The sequence below is a fragment of the Neophocaena asiaeorientalis genome, unplaced genomic scaffold (assembly GCF_003031525.2).
Source record: "Neophocaena asiaeorientalis asiaeorientalis breed wild unplaced genomic scaffold, Neophocaena_asiaeorientalis_V1.1 scaffold113, whole genome shotgun sequence".
Taxonomy (NCBI): Eukaryota; Metazoa; Chordata; class Mammalia; order Artiodactyla; family Phocoenidae; genus Neophocaena; species Neophocaena asiaeorientalis.
This window is the reverse complement of record NW_020172316.1, coordinates 6,635,652-6,660,696: the sequence shown is the minus strand read 5'-3', so window position 1 is coordinate 6,660,696 and position 25,045 is coordinate 6,635,652. Positions and strand designations below refer to the sequence as shown.

At 38.7% G+C, this 25,045-nt stretch overlaps 1 protein-coding gene across 3 annotated transcripts in view; it reads right to left on the bottom strand.

Moving 5' to 3' along the window:
• CCDC141 (coiled-coil domain containing 141) overlaps window positions 1-25,045 on the bottom strand; it is a 189,364-nt gene that overhangs the window by 134,336 nt on the left and 29,983 nt on the right. For all 3 annotated transcript variants that reach the window (XM_024766687.1, XM_024766671.1, XM_024766679.1), the window contains exons 3-4: window positions 9,544-9,735; window positions 6,090-6,198 (exon numbers count right to left, since the gene is read on the bottom strand). In XM_024766687.1, coding sequence (XP_024622455.1) covers window positions 6,090-6,198; window positions 9,544-9,735 — 301 coding nt within the window. The remainder of the gene's footprint in view (window positions 1-6,089; window positions 6,199-9,543; window positions 9,736-25,045) is intronic.

Genomic DNA, 25,045 nt, shown 5'->3' with positions numbered 1-25,045 from the left:
GAATTAGAGCTATAGGTGCTAGAGATCAGCAGTCTGCCAGAGATGTAAAAACAGAGATGTTGGGAAGACTTGGGGTTTTGTGACGGGTAAGTGATAGAAACAGAAGCCAAGTTACCAGGTTGAGAAGTGGGAAGGCAGTGACGAAGTGAAATCAACAGGAAAGGACAATCTTTGAGACATTTGTTGTTAGAAGAAAAAAAAAAGGATAGACTGTCAGCAAGGTAGAATACACTGCTTTTTATTTTTAGATGGGAGAACTATGAAGAACACCCAGAAAATAAGCATGTCACACTATTAGAAATGGACTTATCAGTGCTAAAAGCCATGCATTCTGGTTAGTAGCTCAGTGTTCTTCCCACTGCACTGTGGCACTCTCTTTAGCATTCTAGCATCTGACAGCTAAACAACACAGCAATGACTGTGGAATTTGGGTCGATTGTCTCTTTAAACTGACACTTTTTTTTGAGAGATGAAGAGAGACTGAGATAAGGGAATATGCTGTAAAGAGATATTTTGAGATAAAAAGGAAAGAATTTCAAACCGTTTATGCCATATGACCTAGATCTGTCCAATAAAGTATTAGATGGTGTTATCTGCTATGAGTAAGAAAGGTGTGATTAGGTGCACTGGGCAATTTGATTGAGGATTAATAATACAAAAAAACAAACAACAAAAACAACCATATTCTTGGAAGCAGGACAGGGAATAGGATAAGTCAAGCAGAAGAAGAAAAGTCAGGGAGAGCATTCAAATTAAAGTAAATCTCTTAAAAGGAGAAGTGGAAACAAACATGAACAAGATGAGAGGGACAGAGGCAGAAAAAACCTGTCTAGAAAAAATTCTTACGTGGAAGGGAAAGAAATAACTTGAAAATGAGGTGAAAACAAGTTATAGAAGTCCTTGGCTATCAAACTGAAGGGTTTTGATTTGTAGAGTCTTAATGTAGTCATCAGTATAATTGATTCTCCATATGTAGGTATACATATTTCCTTTACATTCAAGAATTTGTTATGATATTGTGAACAGTTACATACATACACACACACACACGTGTGCGCACACACACACGCACACACACACACAGGAAGTATGGGCAGGTGGCAGGGTTTCCACGTAGTACTTCTTTTCTTCCTTTCATTAACTAGCTCTTTCACAACAGACTTTTCAAATGAAAGAGGGAATCACAGCTTTCCATGCTCAGGGTATTGCAGCCTGACAATGGGTCAGGCCAACCTGTTCTAGTCCCCACAAAATACATATAATTAGCCAAAATTTCCATTTGCAATCTTTTTCTGGTTTTTTGTTTCAACTTTTGCCAAAATGGTATAACCACCACCATGGTACCACCAGGCATGCAGCCTCCTGAGCCCAAGTTAACGTGTACAAATGCACCCAGCCTATGGTCAGTCTGTTACCTGTTACTACAGTGGTGCTTAAAGTGGATCAATTGTTCTCTAAGTTTCCTCTGTCAGCTTCTTACATCTTACTATTTTTTTTCCACTGTTTATGCTTTCCTAGCTATTTATTCCATCAGTTGATCATACAAAGTGATGTATTTTTCCTCAGGGGTAAACTACCTAGATATATCATGAACTTCAAGAAATACAAAATCTCTACAGTGCATTTATTTTAATGATCGTATTGTTCTCTATATACAAGCCCCGCTTATGACATAATACCTTGTGATGTAAGGCTAGTAAATAATTTTTTGTTGTTTAACTGTTTTAATTGTAATTATATCTAAAAACATATTGAAGTATACTTTATATTAATAACTTTACAGTTTGTCATCAATGTTAAGTATAAATAACTAACTTAAGATGGATAAATGAGAGATGTACACAAGTCAAAGTGAATTTATAGCTTGCTAACCTTTCCAAATGAGTATTTTCTAAAAAGCATCAAGGTCACATTCTGACACTGGGAACATGGGTGACATTTCTTCCAAATACATTTTTAAATATTCCAAATATTACTCAAAGAGATGGTGTTTCTTAAACTCATTAATGGGTATTTTAAAATATACACAAACATAGAGAAAATAGTATAATAGACCCCAAAGTACCTATATCTCAGCTGTATTTAAAATATACATAGAACATCTAAGAAAAAGGAAGTAATAATATGATTATTCCTGTGAGGAAGCTTCTTAGGCGCTATGTTCATTTTTAGAAGGCCATTGGGGGCTTCCCCGGTGGCGCAGTGGTTGAGAGTCCGCCTGCCGATGCAGGGGACACAGGTTCGTGCCCCGGTCCAGTAAAAAAAAAAAAAAAAAAAAAAAAAGAAGGCCATTGGAAAACTGGAAGGTGCAATTGTGATTCTTCAGGGTTTATAACCAATTTTCTCCTCCTTAATGTCCCTGTAGTACCTTGTTTATTGCTCATTTTGCATCTGCTACTGAGTCTTAAATTGGGATTATATACAAATAACACTCAATAAACATACTTTGAGTTGGATGTTATTCTAAACCTTGGAGATTAAGAGATGTAATAATCCCAGTCCTCCAGAGTCTCATAATCTGGTGATGAAGAAGAGGGAAATAAATTATTACTACACAGTGTGCCGGGTGGTATAACAGAGGGACCCACAGAAAGAACAGAGAGAATTCACCAATAAATGTATACATGCCCCATCAAACTGTAGGTTTCCTGAGGACAAGGGCCATGTACTCTTTCAACACACATGACTCTGGTTTTCTCACCTGGCACGGGTTCAGAAAATATTGTTTAATTATGTGTTGTTGAATTGAAAGCAACCAGTCTGATAAGTAGTCTGGAAACTATGTTTGCTGGGAAACACTTTAACTAACTAGGCATGTTCCACCCAAAGGAGAGAAGACTAGAGAGGACACGTTAGGCTTCAACTATTTCAAGGATTGTCGCATAGTGGAGGGAATGAACGTATTCTGTAACTTTCCAGAGGGTAAAACCTTCAACCCATTCATCCTGGTTCTGATCTCTGAAATGCTACAGAATAAGTCTCTGACATGCAACATAGCCTTAGCATTGCTGAAGAAGAAAAAAGTATAGATTTTGACATAAATTGAAATACCATGAATATTAGGGATAAGTTTGATTATAGTTTTTCCAGTCATGTTATTAACCTTCATTATCCTAACATTCACATTTTGTGCTACTCACTGATCAACATCTCACTTATCATAATTGCTAGCTGTAGTTATAGCTATAATTTATTTCCTTAAATTTAAAGATAATAGATATTGCTGTGATCTGAATGTCTGTCCCCCTAAAATTCATATGTTGAAATCCTAATGCTCAATGTGATGACATTAGGAGGTGGGGCCTTTGGGAGGTGACTAGGTCATGAGGATGAAGTCCTCCTGAATGGGATTAGTGTTCTTATAAAAGAGAGACCTCACAGAGCTCCCTAATCCCTTCTGCCATGTGAGGACACAATGAGAAGTCTGCAACCCAGAAGAGGGCCCTCACCGGACCATACTGCACCCCGATCTCAGACATCCAGCCTCCAGAACGGGGAGGAATAGAATTCTGTTGTTGATAAGTCACCTAATCTGTGGTATTTTGTTAGAGCATCCTAAATGAACCAAGACAGAAATGACATCCTTAACTGAAAATCAGAGTTTTGTTCTTGAATATGTGTTTCAAATCAGGTAATCTTAATCATATTCCACTGAATTAGTTGATTAATAAATTTCACCAGCTCCCATATTATGAAAACAAAGCCCTTGAAGCTACCCTTGGGCATATGAATTGGGAGCCAAATATCCTGACTAGAGTCTCCTGCAATCCCTGTGCTTCACGTATCACACAGAGGGACACAAAAACGTCATGATAAACATGCCACCAGGATGGAAGAATATTTTGTCATCACAAAAATAAACTATGCTTCCTGTCTTTGGCTAGCACTGTTATCCATCTTTCTAGATTAAGAGGAGGCCCCGTGGACACCCCTGAAAGGCAGGGCATTGGTCCCACCATCAGCTGGATGCCAGGGCCCTGTAGCCTAAGCCCTCCAAACAAAGCAGCATGTGCCCCATGAAAACCGGCTCACTGAGTCACAGATCCTAGTAATTGAAGGAGCCAACATTAACAACAGCATTTAAGCGTTCCCCGCTTCTAGCTGCATCCCCAAATATTTATGGAAAAGTCTCTACTTCCACAACCTCCCCCTCCAGTCCCTCCGGAAAATGCTTTCACATTTGACTGCCTCAGTACTGAACCTCTTCACCAGAAGCATCAGTCACTGTCAGGTTTCTGGAGGTGAAATTGCTTTGTGATGATCTTGCTGGTGGCATGAAGATTGAATTGAGGCCACAGAACCCACCTCAGTGGCCTGGACTCAAGTCACTTTCCAGTCTCCTAAGAGGAATTTCACGTGCTTCTGTTTACCACTTTGGGCACAGCTAGATTGCTGCCGCTGTATAAAAATGGGCAGGCCATTGCTCTAATGCTGATACTTTTTTTTTTTTTTGCGGTACGCGGGCCTCTCACTGCTGTGGCCTCTCCCGTTGTGGAGCACAGGCTCCAGACGCGCAGGCTCAGCAGCCATGGCTCACGGGCCCAGCCGCTCCGCGGCATGTGGGATCTTCCCGGACCGGGGCACGAACCCGCGTCCCCTGCATCAGCAGGCGGACTCTCAACCACCGCGCCACCGGGGAAGCCCCTAATGCTGATACTTTTGATGCTGTTTATAATCCCTGTTAGTGACAGGTCCTACAGAACAGTAATCTGTTAAAATTATAGGTATATACGTAGTCAGATCTCAAAAAATTTACACAGGAAAGATTGAGTCCTTTAATCTTTGAGTTTTAGAAAAATAATGATCTACTATCTAGGGTCCTTTGGAGGGTGATATAAACACAATCTGTCTGTGGCTTTAAAAACACCTTTTGTCCCTGTCTAGCACGACCAGGTTTGTGAAGCTAGAAGGTGAGTTAGAACTAAGACAAATGAATTCAGGAAGCCATCCACTTGTACTCAGTAATAATTGGAAGAACCCATTAGGAAGAAAAGAAGTGATTGTTCCTATCTATTTATCTAATCTGCTTTCACGGAAAAAGATTAGAGTAAACAGGTGTTCTTCTACAAATGCCTTTCTTACTACAGCCCTGGTCCAGCCCAAATTCTGGTGGAAAAGGCCTAGCATACAAATTGTTGGTTAACAACTAGACAATATTTACAGTTGTTTTGGGGGGAGTTGAAAATAATTTTATATAGTGTTTTATTAGATTTTTATCTGGAAAAAGTTCACTAATCCTTTTTTTTTTAAAGTCCAATAGTGAAGGAAAATTTCCTTATTCAGAGCTGTTACTGAAAGGGTGACCTTCATTTCCTGACCCTTAGAAGAAACAGTCACTGAATTCAACCATTTATTCAATCAAGAAATATTTCATGAGGGGCTTCCGTGGTGGCGCAGCGGTTAAAAATCTGCCTGCCAATGCAAGGGACATGGATTTGAACCCTGGTCTGGGAAGGTCCCACATGCTGTGGAGCAACTAAGCCCATGCACTACAACTACTGAGCCTGCGCTCCAGAGCCCACGAGCCACAACTACTGATCCCACATGCCACAACTACTGAAGGCCACACGCCTAGAGCCCGTGCTCTGCAACAAGAGAAGCCATCGCAATGAGAAGCCCGCGCAATGGAACGATGAGCAGCCCCTGCTGGCCGCAACTAGAGAAAGTCCGCGTGCAGCAATAAAGACCCAACACAGCCAAAAAAATAAACAAATAAAATTAATTAATTAATTAAAACTTTATAAAAAAAAGAAATATTTCACGAGGATCCACCAAGTGCCGAGACCTCGCTAGATGCTGAGGATATGTAAGGATGAGCGAGGTGGAAATGGCTCCTCCTCAGGAACTAAGGTCTAGCAGACTGCATAACTGAACCTCCCAGAGGCTCTTCCTCTGCCCCCTTAGAATCATTTACAACCAGTTCTTTCCTGCAGAATATGACCAGAAATAAGGCTTTATTTAACCTTACTTGGAACAAGTTGAGGTATACATAATCAGATAAATTAAAAATACACTGTTATGCATGAGCATTCCCATATTAACAGCTTTAAAACCTTTAAAAGCTTATGTGAGGAAGAAATAGTTCTTGCCTTTGGTGTGATGTTCATGAAGCTGAAGGAGTGATTTCAAGGACTCGGCACTCTCAAACTCCTGAGTGTTCTGGAGGAAATCTTCTGTTTGGTCTATTTTAATGGCAAACTACAAGAGAAATGCAGGGGAAGGACATATGAAAAACTAAAAAACACTGTGCCACTTTTAGTTATTTGTAAACATTTTTCATGAATTAATGGCCTAGCTGATTGTGTATGTGTTTGTGTGATGAGCTGTGTGTCTGTGTGAGCATGTGCTGGCTCACATGTTTGTATGAGGTTTTGTGTTTGCATGTAGTCAGTTTACAGAGTACTGGGATAAGAACTTTCTTCTCTTTCCTTTGCACTCTTTTCATACCTGGAAATATGTTATCTATGCTGAAGTTAACCAATTTGTTTACTATTCTAATGTGTATTGAAATTTTAAACTAAAATTATTGTGTCCCATAATACAAATACAGCCACTGTCAACATTCTAAAGCAGTTTCTCAAAGAACAACCAGAAAGTTTGTTAAAAGAAACCAACAAAAGTTTGGTTAACCAGTAACCTACATAATTATTAGTAAATTTAACTTAAGAATCCACTTGAGGCTGAAATATAGTTCATTTTTTTCTCTATAATTAGACCTAGAACTGAAAAAGGTAAGTTTCAGAATAATACATAGTCTAAGCCCATCTCTACACTTGATTTTAGCCCTAGTGAGGAGAAGTAATGTGTAATCCTATTTCTTATACAAAGCAAAAATACATATATTTGTACAGAAAGTGGTCCAAAAAGATACATAGCAAAGGGTTACCTTTATGAGAATGAATAGGATTAGGGATAGGTGAGGGGTGGTAAACTTTTAGCTTTTAAATCTATAACTTATAATTTTGTTTGCATTTTTATCAATGATTTTATGTACTTTTATAGAAATAAAAATGAAATTAGATGTAGTAAGAATGAAAAATAGAAAATTTCTCCTCTGTTTCAAGAAAAAAAAGAAAGAGCAATTTGACACCCTAAGTGGTAAGGAACATGACCAATCTCTCTTTTTGCGTTTCTCCATAGAGGAACTATGAAAGGGAGATGCTTGAAGTGATGTCAAAATTCTCAGGGGAATAACCTTAGATACAAATTTTAGAAAAGGGCAAAATATACTTGGTTATGCTAGTACAGTATATCCATAGTAGTGGACAAATAACTGGTTTGTTTTAGCACTATGGTTCAAAGGAAATTATTATTATTTATAAGAGCATTTAAATCAACACATTCACCTTTGGATCAGGTGTAGAATAAACTCATAAAGGTGAAGTATCAGTGAGAAAGACACAGAAGCCTATCACAGTGCTTGTCACCTTTTTTCAAGTTTTATCCAAACTCTCATCTTTGGATTTAGTGATATTTAATATTTTTATGTGACTATTTGATTAACAAGATTTACTACATTTTGATTACTACAATAGCCATATAAAACTCAGTTATAAATGGCATGAAAAGATGAGAGAGCAACTGATGAGCACGTCCCCTTTTGAAATGCAGAGAGAGCTTCTACCATCCTGTTAGAAGCAGCAGATGGACACCAGCCACTGTCACTTGGGGACACTGTTTCTAAATCGAAGCACAGTGTTTGAGAAGCCTGTGAGCCTGAAGCCATCTTGTACTATCAACCACGCAATAAGAAGTCATTTTGTATTTCTAAAGAACTCCTGCGTGCACATAGTTCAGTAAGTGGATCCTATCTACATATCGTTTACATCTCTAATTCATTCTATTTCTAATACTTGAATTTAAAGACATTCTTTGAAGAGAAACTTAAAAGAAAAAGAATAAAACAAAACCCTGGTGGGTAGTTTGGTTCTCCCTGTAGATCACTACAAGAAGTTTTGGAGTCACTGTGTAACTTATATCTATATTTCAAATGGTTTGACACTTTTTCAAAAACTAACCAATAAATAAACAATGCTTTACTCAGAAAAAGCTTCCTTCAAGTTCTATTAACTTTTATCTTGGGGATATTTTCTTTTCCCTACTTTTCTTCTTTCTGCAGTTAGTACAGGATAGAAGTGGCAACAAGGGGACACTTTCCAAAGACACTATTCTTAATTTCACCCTCATTTCTTTTTTTTGAATCACTAATGAAAATTGCTTTGGCATACACAAGGGGCAGGGAAAATCACGTAGGAGTTTTCCATCAGCTAAGTGTGAAGTAGTCCACAAAACTGGAAGGAGGATAATATATGAAACTTCATCTTTTCATGAGGAATCAGAGTGCTGGGCTGAATTACAGGTTGACTTATACTTCCTTTTATTTCATGTAATATCTGGAAGTCATTTCTCATCATATAGAAAATCAGCTAGTATTAATGCTCCTACCCAGTGAGAAACAAATATTGGACTTAATGTTTAAAAACAGATAACTTCCTATGCTCAAATGACCTGAATTTCAAGGGCACTAATACTAATACCCCACTTACTAAGATGAAATGAATCAGATGTATCTATAATTTGACCCCTGTAGGTGTATTTTGCTTGGTTTATTTCTTTTCAGGAAAGAAAACTGTGTGTGGAACTTTTCCCCGAGATGATCTGTGAGTTGGACTTCAGTGTTCAAATTGTGAAAAACAAACCTTGAAAGTTACAATAAGATTTTTGCTCCTCCTTTTAACTTTTAAACGAGTTCATGATGTATGAAATTATCTACCTCAATTTTAATGTTCTATTACTAATCTTCTTTCCTTCATTATTTTGGATTTAAGTCCTGAATTTTCAGTTTGGAAATGTCATATTTTTCAATCTAGTGCTTTATCATAATGAAGCAGTGCTTTCACATCAAAATGAATGTAGTGAAATTTCCAATAGGTATCTTACACTAAATATAACACCTCTTTTGATAAAGTTCTTTGAGTCTCACATTTTGAAATTGGGTTCCTCAAAAAAACTTAGGCCCAGGACTTTTTCCTTCCCTTATATTTTAACGAGCTCAAACCATGGAAACTCAACTATATGCCTTAGGAAAGTACTCTATCATATACTATGCTTACAAGTCAAACATTCTATGGAATATTCTGCAATTTCCTTTTCATAAGCAGTAGAAGAAATTGTATCCTCCAACTTTCAGTTAACAAGAACACGCTAGACCAGCATTTCCTAGTAATTCTATCATCAGGGGTAATTATTTGATTTAGTAAATGTATTATTATTATCTAAAGAGGGAAATATATCAAAATGACTTATGGGTAAAAGATCCCATTTTTACTTAATATTTATCAATTTTAATTAACTGTACTTAGTTTTTGTTTGAAGGCCTACATTTAAAATATTAACAATTTTATTTTTTGAAAATTAAAAATTAAATGTATATATCTTGGTTATTCTACCATTTTTTGAACTGACTACAATGTCTCTTTGCAGAAAGAAAACATTTTCAGGAGTGCTCTGATGTGGAGAAGGGGAAGTTTTTTAAACACAAACCTCCAAGGCATTTTCAAAAAATTCAGAGGTCAACCTGAGAAGCTCCCTCCTTCTCTCAAGCATGGAGACCAGCGCTGCCCATGCTTCACCCAGAGTGTTGGCCATGGCATCATAGACCTGGCTCTGATCCTTGTTCTCTTGAGCCGTCTTGTCTGCTTCCTGCAGGAGTTCCCATACTCGGTCTTCCAAAGCCTAAGTCCAGGCAAGAAAAGGCAGAGTGTCACTCAATATAAGAACTTGGGATCATATTTTAAACATTTGGATTTTTGAAATTATATGCACTCTAGGAAGGTCTAGAAGAGAATTTATAAACACAAACTGCTGTGCAGGCAGGTAGATCAAGCAGGCAGGAGGGAGCAATGGAGATTGTGGTGAACTGCGGAGCATGGCCAGGTTAAAGACGCCCACATTTAAACAATGTTCAAACACTGTAGAGATTTATCAAAAATATACAACTACAGGGACTTCCCTGGCGGTCCAGTGGTTAAGACTCCATGCTTCCACCACAGGGGGCATGGGTTCAATCCCTGGTTGGGGAACTAAGATCCTGCATGCCACAGCACAGCACCCCCCCAAAAATACAACTACATACCCAGGGGTACAGAATACTGTGTTGACCTCACATTTCAAAAAAGGAGAACTAATTGGAATACATCTACAAAGGAGTAATCATGAAAAAACTATTGTGAGAAATGAACCCAGGAAAATTTATTGTTTATTCTAAATAGTTGTTATTGTTAATATACTTGAGAAGCTTAGTGTAAATGTTATGAGTAAGTTCTTGAAAGTGAATAGTCATAATGTAAAAATTAGAATATCTGTAACCAACACTACAAATTGTTTCAACAAAATATGGAAGATGAAGGGCAACATGTGCTTCCATAATTGTCTCATTTGGGGATAGAAGAAGGATCCCACAGATCCCGTTTTGATATTGGCACCAAAATCAAGGCACAATTTAAAAATATAATAGACTAGCAGTAACATGAATAAATTCTAAAATGTCAACAGAAAAGGAAACTAAACATGTGCTAATGCAAAATACAACAAAGAAAACAGAAGACATAAGAACGCATTTATTTGGGCACACAAAAACCCAAAATATAATGATAGGAATATGATTAAATATGTTAACACCCAAAAAAATGGATGTTAACTTTTCAATTAAAAGATGAACATGGGCTTCCCTGGTGGTGCAGTGGTTGGGAGTCTGCCTGCCGATGCAGGGGACACGGGTTTGTGCCCCAGTCCGGGAAGATCCCACATGCCGCGGACCGGCTGGGCCCGTGAGCCATGGCCGCTGAGCCTGCGCGTCCGGAGCCTGTGCTCCGCAACGGGAGAAGCCACAACAGTGAGAGGCCCGCATACCGCAAAAAAAAAGAAAAAAAAATGAACATTATCAGATTAAGGGGAAAAAGTTCAACTAATTTATGTTTGCTGGAGTCATAAAACTAAACTGAAAAGACCTAACATTTGAAAAGAAATAACATTTGAAAAGACATAACATTTGAAAATAAACTGAAAAGTCATAACATTTGAAAATAAGAGGATGAAATATATCAGGCAAAGACAAAAAAGTAAAGGAGGATTACCAATGTTAATCTCAGACAAATTACAAATCAAAACAAAAATCACTGTGATTAAAAAATGGTACTCTATATTGATAAATTATACAATTTGTAGGGAAAATAAGGTACTTATGATGTTTACATTTATGATATTTAAATATTTCAAGTAGGTATACCCAGTCAGATCAAAATGCAATAAAAGTAGAAATAAACAACAAAAGGCCAGATGATAAAACAAATCTCTTAGAAATTTTAAGAAAACAATTTAAAGAATAATTCCTAGATCAAATGAAGGAAAAAAACTACAATTACAGACTATTTAGAAAAGAATAACAATGAGGCTACTATGTTTAAAACCTAAGATATACAGATGACTTTAGGCTTAAATGAAATTCATAGCATTAGACAACTTTGTTCATAAAGAAAGAAAAAATATATTAATTAAACATTCAAGTCTAAATTATAGAAAAAGATTCATAAAATAAAACAAAAATTAAAGGGGATTAATTAATTAAATACAAAATCAGAAATTAACAAATTAGAGAAAAATATAAGGAGTTTTTTAAAATGTTGATTCATTGAAAAGCCACCAAATGAAATATAAAAACATCTGACAGGTGGGATCAAGATGGCACAGTAGGAAGATCCTGAGCTCATGTCCTCCCACAGACAAACCAAAACTACAACTAGATATAGAACAACTCTTTCTGAGAAAGACCTGAAGAACAGCTCTTCCAAAATTAAGGGCAATTTTTAAAAACCACATCAATATGGGTAGGAGGGGCAGAGATGTGATGTAGTCAGGACACCACACCCACCCTGGTGCAGTGACCCACAAGTGGGAAGGCGTATCACAAACTTGAAGGTTCTCTCTAAGGAGTGAGGGGTTCGAGCCCCACACTGGGCACCTCAGGCTTTGGTACCAGCACTGGGAGGACAAGGCCCCTTAACTAGCTTTGAAAACCAGCAGGGCTTATGCAGAGCTAGAGGGCTGTAAGAAACAGAGTCTTAGAGGGCTTGCACACAGACTCACTCATTCTGAGTCCCAGTGCAGAGGCAGCAGTTTGAAAAGTGCCTGGTGTTCTAGCCAGCCTGCCAAGGTTGCCCCAGCATGCCCCTGGCCCATGCCTGCTCCAGCTCCAGCTGGCCTGCCAACACTGCCTGGCACATGCAGTCTACATAGAAGATGCTCCTACTCAAGACCACACCATAAAGACTGGGAGAAGTAACTATTTTGTCTAATCCATAGAAAAAACACAGAAAACCAAACAAAATGAGGAGACAGAGGAATTTATTCCAAACAAAAGAACAAGATAAAACCTCAGGGGAAAAAAAGCCCTAATAAAATGGAGATAAGTAATTTACCTGATAAAGAGTCAAAGCAACAGTCATAAAGTTGCACATCAAACTCAGGAGGGGAGGGCTTCCCTGGTGGTGCAGTGGTTGGGAGTCTGCCTGCCGATGCAGGGGACACGGGTTTGTGCCCCAGTCCGGGAAGATCCCACATGCCGTGGAGCGGCTGAGCCCGTGAGCCATGGCCGTTGAGCCTGCGCATCCGGAGCCTGTGCTCCACAACGGTCCGAAAAAAAAAAAAAAAAAACGAAAAAAACAAAAACTCAGGAGGGGAGGGGAATGCAGGAACACAGTAAGAACTTCAACAGATTTAGGAAATATAGAAAAGAACCAATCAGAGCTGGAGAATACAATAACTGAAATAATACACTAGACAGGATTAAACCACAAATAAGATGATACAGAAGAACATACACACAGCCTGGAAGACAAAATAGTGGAAATCACCCAATCAGAACAGCAAAAAGAAAAAAGAATTAAAAAAAAATTAGGATAGTTTAAGAAACCTCTGGGACAACATCAAGAGTATTAACATTCAGACTTCCCTGGTGGCACAGTGGTTAAGAATCCACCTGCCAATGTAGGGGAAATGAGTTCGATCCCTGGTCTGGGAAGATCCCACATGCTGTGGAGCAACTAAGCCCATGCGCCACAACTACTGAGCCTGTGCTCTAGAGCCCGCAAGCCACAACTACTGAGCCATCATGCCACAACTACTGAAGCCCACATACCTAGAGCTCGTGCTCCACAACAAAAGAAGCCACTGCAATGAGAAGCACGCACACCACAAGGAAGAGTAGTCCCCACTCACCACAACTAGAGAAAGCCTGTGCACAGCAATGAAGACCCAATGCAGCCAAAAGTAAATAAATAAATTTATATTTAAAAAAGAGTAATAACATTTGCATTATAGGGGTCCCAGAAGGAGAAAAGAGAGAGGGACAGAAAACTTATTTGAAGAAATAATGGCTGAAAACTTTCCCCAAACTAGGTAAGGAAACAGAGCTTTCCTCCAAGATCAGGAACAAAACAATGATGCCCATCCTCATTACTTTTATTCAATATAAAATTGGAAGTCTTAGCCATAGCAATCAGAGAAGAAAAAGAAGTAAAATGTATCCAAATTTGAAGAAAAGTAGTAAAATTCTCACTATTTGCAGATGACATGATACAATATATATAGAAAATGCTAAAAACTCCACCAAAAAAACTATTAGAACTAATAAATGAATTTAGCAAAGGTGCAGAATACAACATTGATATGTAGAAATCTGTTGCATTTCTATACACTAATAATGAACTATCAGAAAGTGAAATTAAGAAAACAATTCTATTTATAGTTGCATCAAAAAGAATAAAATAAACTATGAATAAATTTAACCAAAAAAGTGAAAAACGTATACTCTGAAAATTGTAAGACACTGATGAAAAAACTTGAAATAAATAAAAGGAAAGATATACCATGCTCATAAATCAGAAGAATATTGTTAAAATGTCCATAATACCCAAAGCAATCTACAGATTCAATGAAATCCTTATCAAGATACCCATGGCATTTTTCACAAGACTACAAGAAATAATCCTAAAATCTTATGGAATCACAAAAGACCCTGAATGCAAAAAACAATCTTTTTTTAAAAAATAAATTTATTTATTTTTGGCTGCATGGGGTCTTCGTTGCTGCACACGGGCTTTCTCTAGTTGCAACGAACAGGAACTACCCTTCATTGCAGTGCATAGGCTTCTTATTGCAGTGGCTTCTGTCTGTTGCGGAGCATAGGCTCTAAGTGCGCGGGTTTCAGTAATTGTGGCATGTGGGCTCAGTAGTTGTGGTTCACGGGCTCTAGAGCACAGGCTCAGTAGTCGTGGCACATGGGCTTAGTTGCTCCGCGGCATGTGGGATCTTGCCGGACCACGGCTCGAACTCGTGTCCCCTGCATTGGCAGGCAGACTGTTAACCACTACACCACCAGGGAAGTCCCAGAAAAAGGAGTCTTGTGAAAGAAGAACAAAGCTGAAGGAATTACATTCTCTGATTTCAAACTATACTGCAAAGCTATAGTAGTCAAAACAGCATTGTAATGGGCACATACCCTGAGAAAACCATAATTCAAAAAGAGTCATGTACCACAATATTCATTGCAGCTCTATTTACAATAGCTGGGACATGGAAGCAACTTAAGTGTCCATCGACACATGAATGGATAAAGAAGATGTGGCACATATATACAATGGGATAATGGAACTCAGCCATAAAAGGAAATGAAATTTAGTTATTTGTAGTGAGATGGATGGACCTAGAGTCTGTCATACAGAGAGAAGTAAGTCAGAAAGAGAAAAACAAATACCGTATGCTAATACATATATATGGAATCTAAAATAAAAAACAAAAAGGGTTCTGACGAACCTAGGGGCAGGACAGAAATAAAGACGCAGACACAAAGAATGGACTTCAGGACATGGGGAAGGGGAAGGCTAAGCTGGGACGAAGTGAGACAGTAGTATTGACATATATTCACTACCAAATGTAAAATAGATAGCTAGTGGGAAGCAGCTGCATAGCACAGGGAGATCAGCTGGGTGCTTTGTGACCACCTGGAGGGGTGGGATACGGAGGGTGGGAGGGAGACGAAACAGGGAGGGGATATTGGGATATATGTATACATATAACTGATTTACTTTGTTATATAGCAGAAACTAACACAACATTGTAAAGCAATTATACTCCAATAAAGATGTTAAAAAAAAATGGTGGGGCCAACTCTATGTAGCTTCTCAAGTCTCCTATCCCATTTGTATGATATTCTGTCTGCCTCTTCTGCTCTTCCTCATTTCATTCCTCGTAAACTGTTCCTCCTTGAAGGAGGCCACCTTTCTTGAAAAGCTCCCCCCAGAGTCCCTCAGGTAGACTTTGGAGCACAGTTCTTACAGTTCCACTTGTTTAGCTTCTGCTCATCACGTTACATTTAAGTTACCAGTCTACAAGCCTATCTCCTTGTCAGACTGTGACTTTTGATTTTGTATTCCTGGCACCACTACATTTCAACCTTGGCTGCATCCCTAGTGCCTAGAGTAGTAATTTTATTGAAGACATTCGAAAGTTATTTGTTGAATGAATAAAAAGCTACTCCAAAAAATGAAAGAATCTAAATTGCTAATGATGAAAAAAGGCAAACAATGTTTCAGAGCATATTTTCCTTAGGGATTGGCCACAAACTAGCTTAGGCAAGTTGCTGCATTTTCAAGGGAATTAGCTTCTTCATTAGTAAAATCAGGATGGTGGTTAATGATGATATTCTATATATTATGATGAGTTCTGTTTCAGCAATTATTTTATTTATGGATTTCAATAATCATTTTGATTGAAAAATAAAAAATAGGAGCCTGAACCAAGATGGTGGAGTAGAAGGACGGGTTCTCAATCCTTCTTGGGAGAACACTAGAATCACAACTAGCTGCTGGACAATCATTGACAGGAAGACACTGGAACTCACCAAAAAAGATACCCCACATCCAAAGACAAAGGAGAAGCCCCAATGGGACGGGAGGTGGGGCGAAATCACAGTAAAATCAAATCTCATAACTGCTGGGTAGGTGACTCACAGACTGGAGAACACTTATACTACAGAAATCCACCCACTGGAGTGAAGGTCCTGAGCCCCACATCAGGCTTCCCAACCTGGGGTCTGGCAATAGGAGGAGGAATTCCTAGAGAATCAGACTTTGAAGGCTAGTGGGATTTGAATGCAGGACTTCGACAGGACTGGGGGAAACAGAGACTCCACTCTTGGAGGCACACACAAAGTAGTGTGTGCATTGGGACCCAGGGAAAGGAGCAGTGACGCCAGGGGAGACTGAACCAGACCTACCTGCTAGTGTTGAAGGGTCTCCTGCAGAGGTGGGGGGTGGCTGTGGCTCACCGTGGGGACAAGGACACTGGCAGCATAAGTTCTGGGAAGTACTCCTTGGCATGAGCCCTCCCAGAGTCTGCCATTAGCCCCACCAAAGAGCCCAGGTAGGCTCCAGTGTTGGGTTGCCTCAGGCCAAACAACCAACGGGGAGGGAACCCAGCCCCACCCATCAGCAGTCAGGCAGATTAAAGTTTTACTGAGCTCTGCCCACCAGAGCAACAGTCAGCTCTATCCACCACCAGTCTCTCCCATCAGGGAACTGGCACAAGCCTCTTAGGTAGCCTCATCCACCAGAGGGCAGACAGCAGAAGCAAGAAGAACTACAATCCTGCAGCCTGTGGATCAAAAACCACATTCACAGAAACATAGACAAGATGCAAAGGCAGAGGGCTATGTAACAGATGAAGGAACAAGATAAAACCCCAGAAAATCAACTAAATGAAGTGGAAATAGGCAATCTTCCAGAAAAAGAATTCAGAATAATGATAGCAAAGATGATTCAACCTTGGAAAAAGAATGGAGGCAAAGATTGAGAAGATGCAAGAAATGTTTAACAAAGACCTAGAAGAATTAAAGAACAAACAAACAGAGATGAACAATACAATAACTGAAATGAAAACTACACTAGAAGGAAGCAATAGCAGAATAACTGAGGCAGAAGAACAGATAAGTGACCTGGAAGACAGAATGGTGGAATTCACTGCTGCGGAACAGAATAAAGAAAAAAGAATGAAAAGAAATGAAGACAGCCTAAGAGACCTCTGGGACAACATTAAATGCAACAACACACGCATTACAGGGGTCCCAGAAGGAGAAGAGAGTGAGTAAGGACCAGAGAAAATATTTGAAGAGATTATAGTCGAAAACTTCCCTAACATGGGAAAGGAAATAGACACCCAAGTCCAGGAAGCTCAGAGAGTCCCATACATAACCCCAAGGAGAAACACGCCAAGACACATAGTAATCAAATTGGCAAAAATTAAAGACGATAAATTATTGAAAGCAGCCAGGGAAAAACGACAAATAACATACAAGGGAACTCCCAAAAGGTTAACGGCTGATTTCTCAGCAGAAACTCTACAAGGCAGAAGGGACTGGCATGAAATACTTAAAGTGATGAAAGGGAAGAACCTACAACCAAGATTACTCTACCCAGCAAGGATCTCATTCAGATTCGATGGAGAAATCAAAAGCTTTACAGACAAGCAAAAGCTAAGAGAATTCAGCACCACCTGGGGATGGTGGTGTGCTGAATTGGGTGATTGGGATTGACATGTGTACACTGATGTGTATAAAATGGATGACTAATAAGAACCTGTTGTATAAAAAAATAAATAAAATTAAATTTAAAAATTAGGAAAAAAAAGAATAAAATATATAAAAACACTGGATGGAGAACATATTGAGGTCCTTGCAGGAATGAACAAAATGACTTCAAACCCCTAATAGAAAACAAAAAGCTATTTCTGATTGAAGTCGCTACATGACATGCCAGTGAGAATTTCAAAACATAAGATATTTAAATGTTAATCCAAATAACAGTAATCTACCTCCAAGGAACAAGTATGTTAGAATACATTTTAGAAAGAATTGTTCTTTCAGAAAAATTCTCAATTGTTTATTTTGTCCGTAAATTTTACACTAGTTCCTTACGGTGAAATGATTATTTTTTTTAATGTATGAAAACAATTGTATGACACATACAGATGAGATGGACAGTACAAATATTTGCTAGTTAAAACTGAATGTAGAAATGTAGCAAACTTGACAAAGGTCTACGTTTTGTAAAGTTCAAGTCAGCATTTTGGACTTCATGGTAAATCTAATTGTCTCATTTAATTGAGTCCATTAGTTTCTGAAACCCATGTTTAAGTAAGAATGCATTCTGGGATTTGTAGTTCCCATGGGCTGAGGACTGTATGAACGACTAGGAAGATATCAACATATTCCTTTTTATGCATCTCTGGGGTATGCCTCACTAAAACAAAGTAAACATATGTGAAAGCAAACATGTTCTGTCATTATCACAACCACATTGCCAATGCTGATATAAAATGTATTCTAAATCAAAGTTTATAGTGATCTCTTGCTATTTCTTCTAATGCTAATAATTGTCCTGACAAATTTGTTTCAAAACTCATCATAGAATCCATACTAATGACCAGTATTTTAAGAATAATTGCCATTTGCTGATGGGTGAGTTGTGTTTGTCTATAAATATAACAGTCTTTGAATTAATAAATATTACTAGTTTACTGTCAATCTGATTCTAATTCTACCACCAAGCATTTTGGTTATTAGATTACATTTCAGAGTCAGGATGAAGATACCATATGAAATTTCTTTCCTACAGATGAGATCTGAAGATTGATTTTCTGAAGTTTTCTTGAAACCACACCTCGCCCTCTCTGTCAGGTAATTTAAAATACATCCAGGTAAAGAAGAGCATAAAATCTGGTTTTAAAAGCCACAGAGGACTTCCCTGGTGGCGCAGTGGTTGAGAGTCCGCCTGCCGATGCAGGGGACACGGGTTCGTGCCCCGGTCTGGGAAGATCCCACATGCCACGGAGCAGCGAGGCCCGTGAGCCATGGCCGCTGAGCCTGTGCGTCCGGAGCCTGTGCTCCGCAACGGGAGAGGCCGCAGCAGTGAGAGACCCGCGTGCCGCAAAAACAAAAACCAAAAAACAGCCACAGAATTTCTTTTGGCTTCTTTAGAGTTTTGAAATTACCAAACATACAAAAATTCAGAGAATATTTTAGGGTATTCTATTTAAGTCAAGAACAGAACAAAACAAGTTAACCCAAAACTGGGATGTATTTAGAGATTGCCTACATGTTGGATTTATCTATGGAAAAAATAATAACAAGAAAAAACTAATACTGCAATGAACAAGCACAGCACACAGCATTCTAAAGAACTTTCATTACGAGAGGTAACAAATAATACAAGAGGAATGGGATGTTTGCTTCCCATCCCTACCCCTGCTTCAATACAGTGTGTGTTTCTTAATATAAGATACTTCTCTGGGATACTTTGTACTTTCCTATCTTCCAGATGAGCAACACATCATTTCCCTCTTCTCTGTAACCCCAGTGAAAATACACTTCCACCATCCACAAAGAAGCCCCCCAGCTACTGGCCCAGATGTCAACTACGCAGTATTACCATTACTGCAGCCTTCCTCTCCGACAGCTCCAAAGCTGCCCTTGAGGGGTCTGTTCCTGAAATAATGCCCTGTGGCCTCCTTCTCTCTCTTCAATAAATTCCTTGGCCAGAATCCTCCCCAAATTTCCAACAAAGCTTGTTCATTTGAGTTTCATGGCAGGTAATATTACTTGAGATATCACTTAATTATAACTTGTAACTTAATTGTAACTTGTTATTTGTGTTTTACATGCATGGGGCATGGGTGGAGAGAGAAAAAGAAATTAAACAATGTGAATGCACCTTTGTTCAATGTTATCAGCTTCTAAATACTTTATAAGATGTTAATATACAGCAAAAAACCACCCTGAGAGGAAAAAAGTGGGGATTTTCATATGAAATTGTTCAAATAGTATTCAATGCCCACTCTTCAGGATATTGTAAGGGATCTCCACAACCATCTAAGAGATTAACTAGATGACTTTTAAGGTCCCATCGAATTCCATGGTTTCGTGATACAATAATCCATTAATTCACTCAACTTTATTGAGTACCTACCACTTACAAGGTACAAGGAGCAGCTGAAATCTAGACTTTGTATGCAAAATGTTCAACTTTGTTTTCTACCACATTTCATACAAAGGGGTTAATTTTAAAGTTGGTGTTGGTAAGAGGCTTATGATATCCAAGTTCTTATTGAAATACAAAAATAAAACCATTGTTCATACTATTGAAGAAATGTATTTTTTCTCTCTTGATAGGACATAATTTGTTTTTGCTATTGAAGACTTTACTTTTTCTTCCTTTCTTAGACACACAAACACTAATGTGAAAATTAAGTTGCTATGGCAGGCTTGTTGGTTTTTTTTTCTTTTTGCCAATAGAGTAGCTCTTTTCTTCCCTGTCAATAGTACCCTTCTTTCATGTGAGAAACCCGTGATATGTGACTTTAGGAAGGGCCAACCCTGCTTCCTCACCCATTGACAAGGGAAGGCAACGACATAGGGCTAGCTCACAGGAGTTACCCACCCCAATTATGAATTGGTCCATAGATGCAAGGACGAAAATGTGATTGATTCATGGATGGAAGATGTTCCAAGCCTGGAAAATCCTATTCCTCCAGAGTCCTTTCTGTGGGAGCTATCTAAAAAGACCTTTCACCAGAGTTACTAAGTTGGTGGAATGTGAGCCTAAAGTAGCTGGTTGGCCAACCTACCAGCCTTGTGTGAAAGCTCGCCCAAGAGATGGAGAGACGAAGCCTTGACAACATTACTGTGTTCCTGATCCAGCCATGCCTGACTCTCCTACTTACACAAATAAACTCATTCAGAGATTTAGTTCACATTTCTCACGGCTTCTCCAAACTGAACCTACTTAATGAATACATGAGACAAATTAAAATCACCTCTGTCTTTGAACTGAGGGTTAGCAAAAGAACTGTATGTGATAAACATCATTATTTAGCCACTTAAAAAAACATGTGACTCTGGAATATGGTTTTTGAACAGAGTGAAGTGTCAGTCTCTGAAGATCAGTTATTTTCCCCAGCACCCCCTTTCTGACTGCCCATTCAGCCCCTTCCCACATCCACAATGTCTAAATAAAACTGTTTTACTTTAAATAGTTGAGGATCAGAAATAAAAGACTTAAATTTTTAAGGTCTAACAAGAATCTTGGTTTTGACATCTATAATGAAACGTTAACTAATAATTGTGCAGTAATACTATCCCTTCTTTTAGCAAGTAAAATGATAAAATATTTCATAACACTTATTTCAAAACACTTTTGAAATAAACATCATGGGATCACTGTCAAGTTCAGTGTTCAATGATTTCTCCTGTCTCCACTACTTAAAATATGTCTGGATTAACTACCATTTATTACCTTCACCTGTCATCACTTAGCTTCTCTGTCACAATCACACAGTAATGATAACTGATTCAGAAGGAGTCCCAGGGAATACATTTTCTTAGCTTAGCCCATAACATCTCAGTGTGGCAGTATGCACAAAGTGACTGATGTCATCGTCTGTATTCTGTTATCTTCTTCGGAGCAGGTATTTTATCAAAATGGCTGAGTCTTGATTTTAAAAAAATTAACAGAGTTGCTGAAAAGCCTGAGTAAACATCTGGGCTTTAGGTTATCTATGTCATTGATTTTAATAAATTGTTATTTTTAGTGTTTTGGCCAAAGTTACATAACATACAGCTAGCCATCTCCTTTGCTAACATTAGGGTTGAGCAATGCTCATTCATCAGATATTTGTGGAGCCCCTACCATGAGCCTGACTTTGAGATATTTTCCAAGGTTACAGAGAGACATATGACACGGTGTCCTAACAATGCAGGCTGGTGTGATGTATATATTCCCATAGCATTTGGTAGGGTTGCCCTGGGCGTTAACCAGTTCTAAGCCCTTTGCACCCAGCTCTGCAGCTGAATCCTCCCTATCTTCCTCTGCCCCAAACCTCAGGCAGTGAACTGGCTGCACAAGCGCCACCTGGGGGAGATTTGGGAAAAAGCAGGTTCCCAGGCCCTGCTTCAGAGGAATCTGACTCAATAGATTTGGAGTGAAAAAGTGGGGATCTATGTTATTTAAAAAAAACTACCCCTTGAGTATGATGTACAACCATGTTTTGGAAGCACTTTTCCACATATCCATTCTTCTGAGGATGGAAAATAGGACAGCTATTCATGGGTCAGTATTAGGGCTTTTAAAAACCCACCAGTTCCCAAAATATTTCTATCACTGGACTTACCAGGGCGCCTGATAATTTCTCCTTTATAGTAGTTCTTTTAACTTTAGGCAGAGGTCATTCTCTACCTAAAATATAGCAGTGATTATTCATTAGCCATAAGATAAAGAGAAACCTCCTCTCTGTGGCATACCTGGCCCTCCATGATCTGGCGACTTTTCCCAGGCCCTGCTTCAGAGGAATCTGACTCAATAGATTTGGAGTGAAAAAATGGGGATTTATGTTTCTTAAAAAAAACTACCCCTTGAGTATGATGTACAACCATGTTTTGGAAGCACTTTTCCACATATCCATTCTTCTGAGGATGGAAAATAGGACAGCTATTCATGGGTCAGTATTAGGGCTTTTAAAAACCCACCAGTTCCCAAAATATTTCTATCACTGGACTTACCAGGGCGCCTGATAATTTCTCCTTTATAGTAGTTCTTTTAACTTTAGGCAGAGGTCATTCTCTACCTAAAATATAGCAGTGATTATTCATTAGCCATAAGATAAAGAGAAACCTCCTCTCTGTGGCATACCTGGCCCTCCATGATCTGGCGACTGCCTACCTGTCCATCTCTATTTGTCTCAGGATCTTTTTCTCAATACCCTTCTCCCTTGCCTGTAGCCCAGTGACGCAAAATTGCCTACTGCTCCCCTAATGCTCCACACTGGCTCAGCTCTCTGGGGCTTTGGTATGTGCTCTTCCTATTGCTCAGCTGTCTGCCCACACCTTTTATACCTAGAAAATAATCTTATGAAGAATGCCCTGATTCCTTCCTATACTCTCCTTTTTCCCTGTAACTATATTTTATACAGGTTTCTGCTGAAGCCTCTCTAAACTTACTGGACTTAACTTGTTTAAATGTCCATCTTTTGATGTCTGAAACTTAACTGTAAATAGTCCCCTCCCTCTCCCAAAAAAAGAAAAGGTGAGAGGGTGAGAGAGAGAGAGAGAGAGAAAGAGGGAGAGAGAGAGAGAGATGAGAGAGAGAGAGAACTGCCATGTTAATGGAAGAATGTTAACAATTAGTAAATCTAGGTGAAGGATCTCTGTAGGATTGAAATTTTTCAAAATGAAAAGTTAACTACCCCAAATGGCCTACCTTTGTGTAAGTTTCTGGAGTATGGGAAACATCTTGGCAGGCGGACTCTCAACCACTGTGCCACCAGGGAAGCCCCCATACTCATCTTTTATTGCCCACATCTAATACCTGCTTTCATTAACTACTGAATGAATCAGTGAGTGAGAGGAATAGCACATTAATATCTTGATCTCTTTTGATGCATGAGTTATATTTTACCTTGTGGAAAACAGTGTGAATTCCAGCTGAGGTTGGAGGGGTTGGGGGTTGGGATTGTGGTGGAGGGTCAGGAGCAGAGGAGGCTGGACTTTCTAAGCTGCTGAGACTGTTTCTACAGGGTAGAAGGTGCAAGAAATGGTGAAGTTGGGAAGAACTGTCCCCCAGGCAAAACTTGATTACAAAACGTATTCCCTGTGTCAGGCCCCATGCTTTGAGAATTATTAACTTTTTTTTAGTCGGGGCTGAGGAAGATTTTGCACACCCATAAAAATGTACCTGTCTATTCATTTGGAATTTCAATTTTCACACAGCAGAAATACTTCTAAGTTACAATTATCAAACTTTTAATTTTATCAGACATTCTGAACTTAATTATTACTTACAACAAAAATAAGTGCCTACCAGTGACCTATTAGTCCAACTTTCCCCACATATTACTTTCTTGATTTGTATCGAAATAATAGTTGACCTTTCCAAAATAATAATAATAATGACTGTAGTTCTATCTTTTTACTAAGATATCTTTCTATCTTTACCCTAATGTGTCTCTTTAGCACATTTACTAACGTGCTAAGGAGACACATTATTCCCTTGTAAACTGGAGGACCCATCCTACAAATGAGCTTCCAGTTTCTACTTATGTCTTAATTTGGGAGAAAGTTGCCCTATCAGGGTGTTCCTGGGGAGTTAAAAACACCTGGGCCCTCACCTCATGAGTCTTCTCTGAGCCCTTCTTTACACCCTCATTCCCTGTTACTTGCTTTAGAGCATAATAAAGCCCTCCCTTCACCTTGGTGCCTTCCTTAAACTGGAAAAAAGAGGCAGGTGGGTTACACAAAATATCACAGAGAAAAATTAGTTAGACACTATCTGAAGTGCAAAAAAAAAAAAAAAACCCAAAACTACTTCAATTTTTCAAACTCTAAAGAAAAAAAAATCCATTTCTTGTCCTTACTTTGAAAAAAAAACCCATATTCTCAGATATAAAAAATCCATTGTCAGGTTAAAGAAGCCTCAGAGCAGTCACCAAATACAACACTTAGATTAACTGACAGTAGCAGTAATAACATGTTTTGGTTTTGCTTAGTTTTTTTTTTTTTTAAAAAAAAAGCTAGTTGTTAAACAGAACAAAACGGAATGCCCAGTTGACAGTGTGAGCAGGCTTTGTGTTGACAATGAGATATGGAGCCTCTAAGATGAGCAATATCTTGCCTCAGGACTCGGTCAAGGCCAGCTTAATTGAAGTTTTCCTCTCCCACTTGTTTAGTCATTAAACTCAGGAAAGTATTTTGGAATTGGATCTGAGGAAAAGACACTCTGGCCAACATCATAAAGCTGGTTATTTAAAGAGATGCTAAAAGGCACTACTTTCCCTTTGGGCTCCAAAAGAATAGGAAACCAAAGCTATTCTGAGATACCTGAAAAATGCACTCTTTTATAAGTGTAGCTTTGAAATCGCTGGTTTTAAGTATAGCATATTTTAT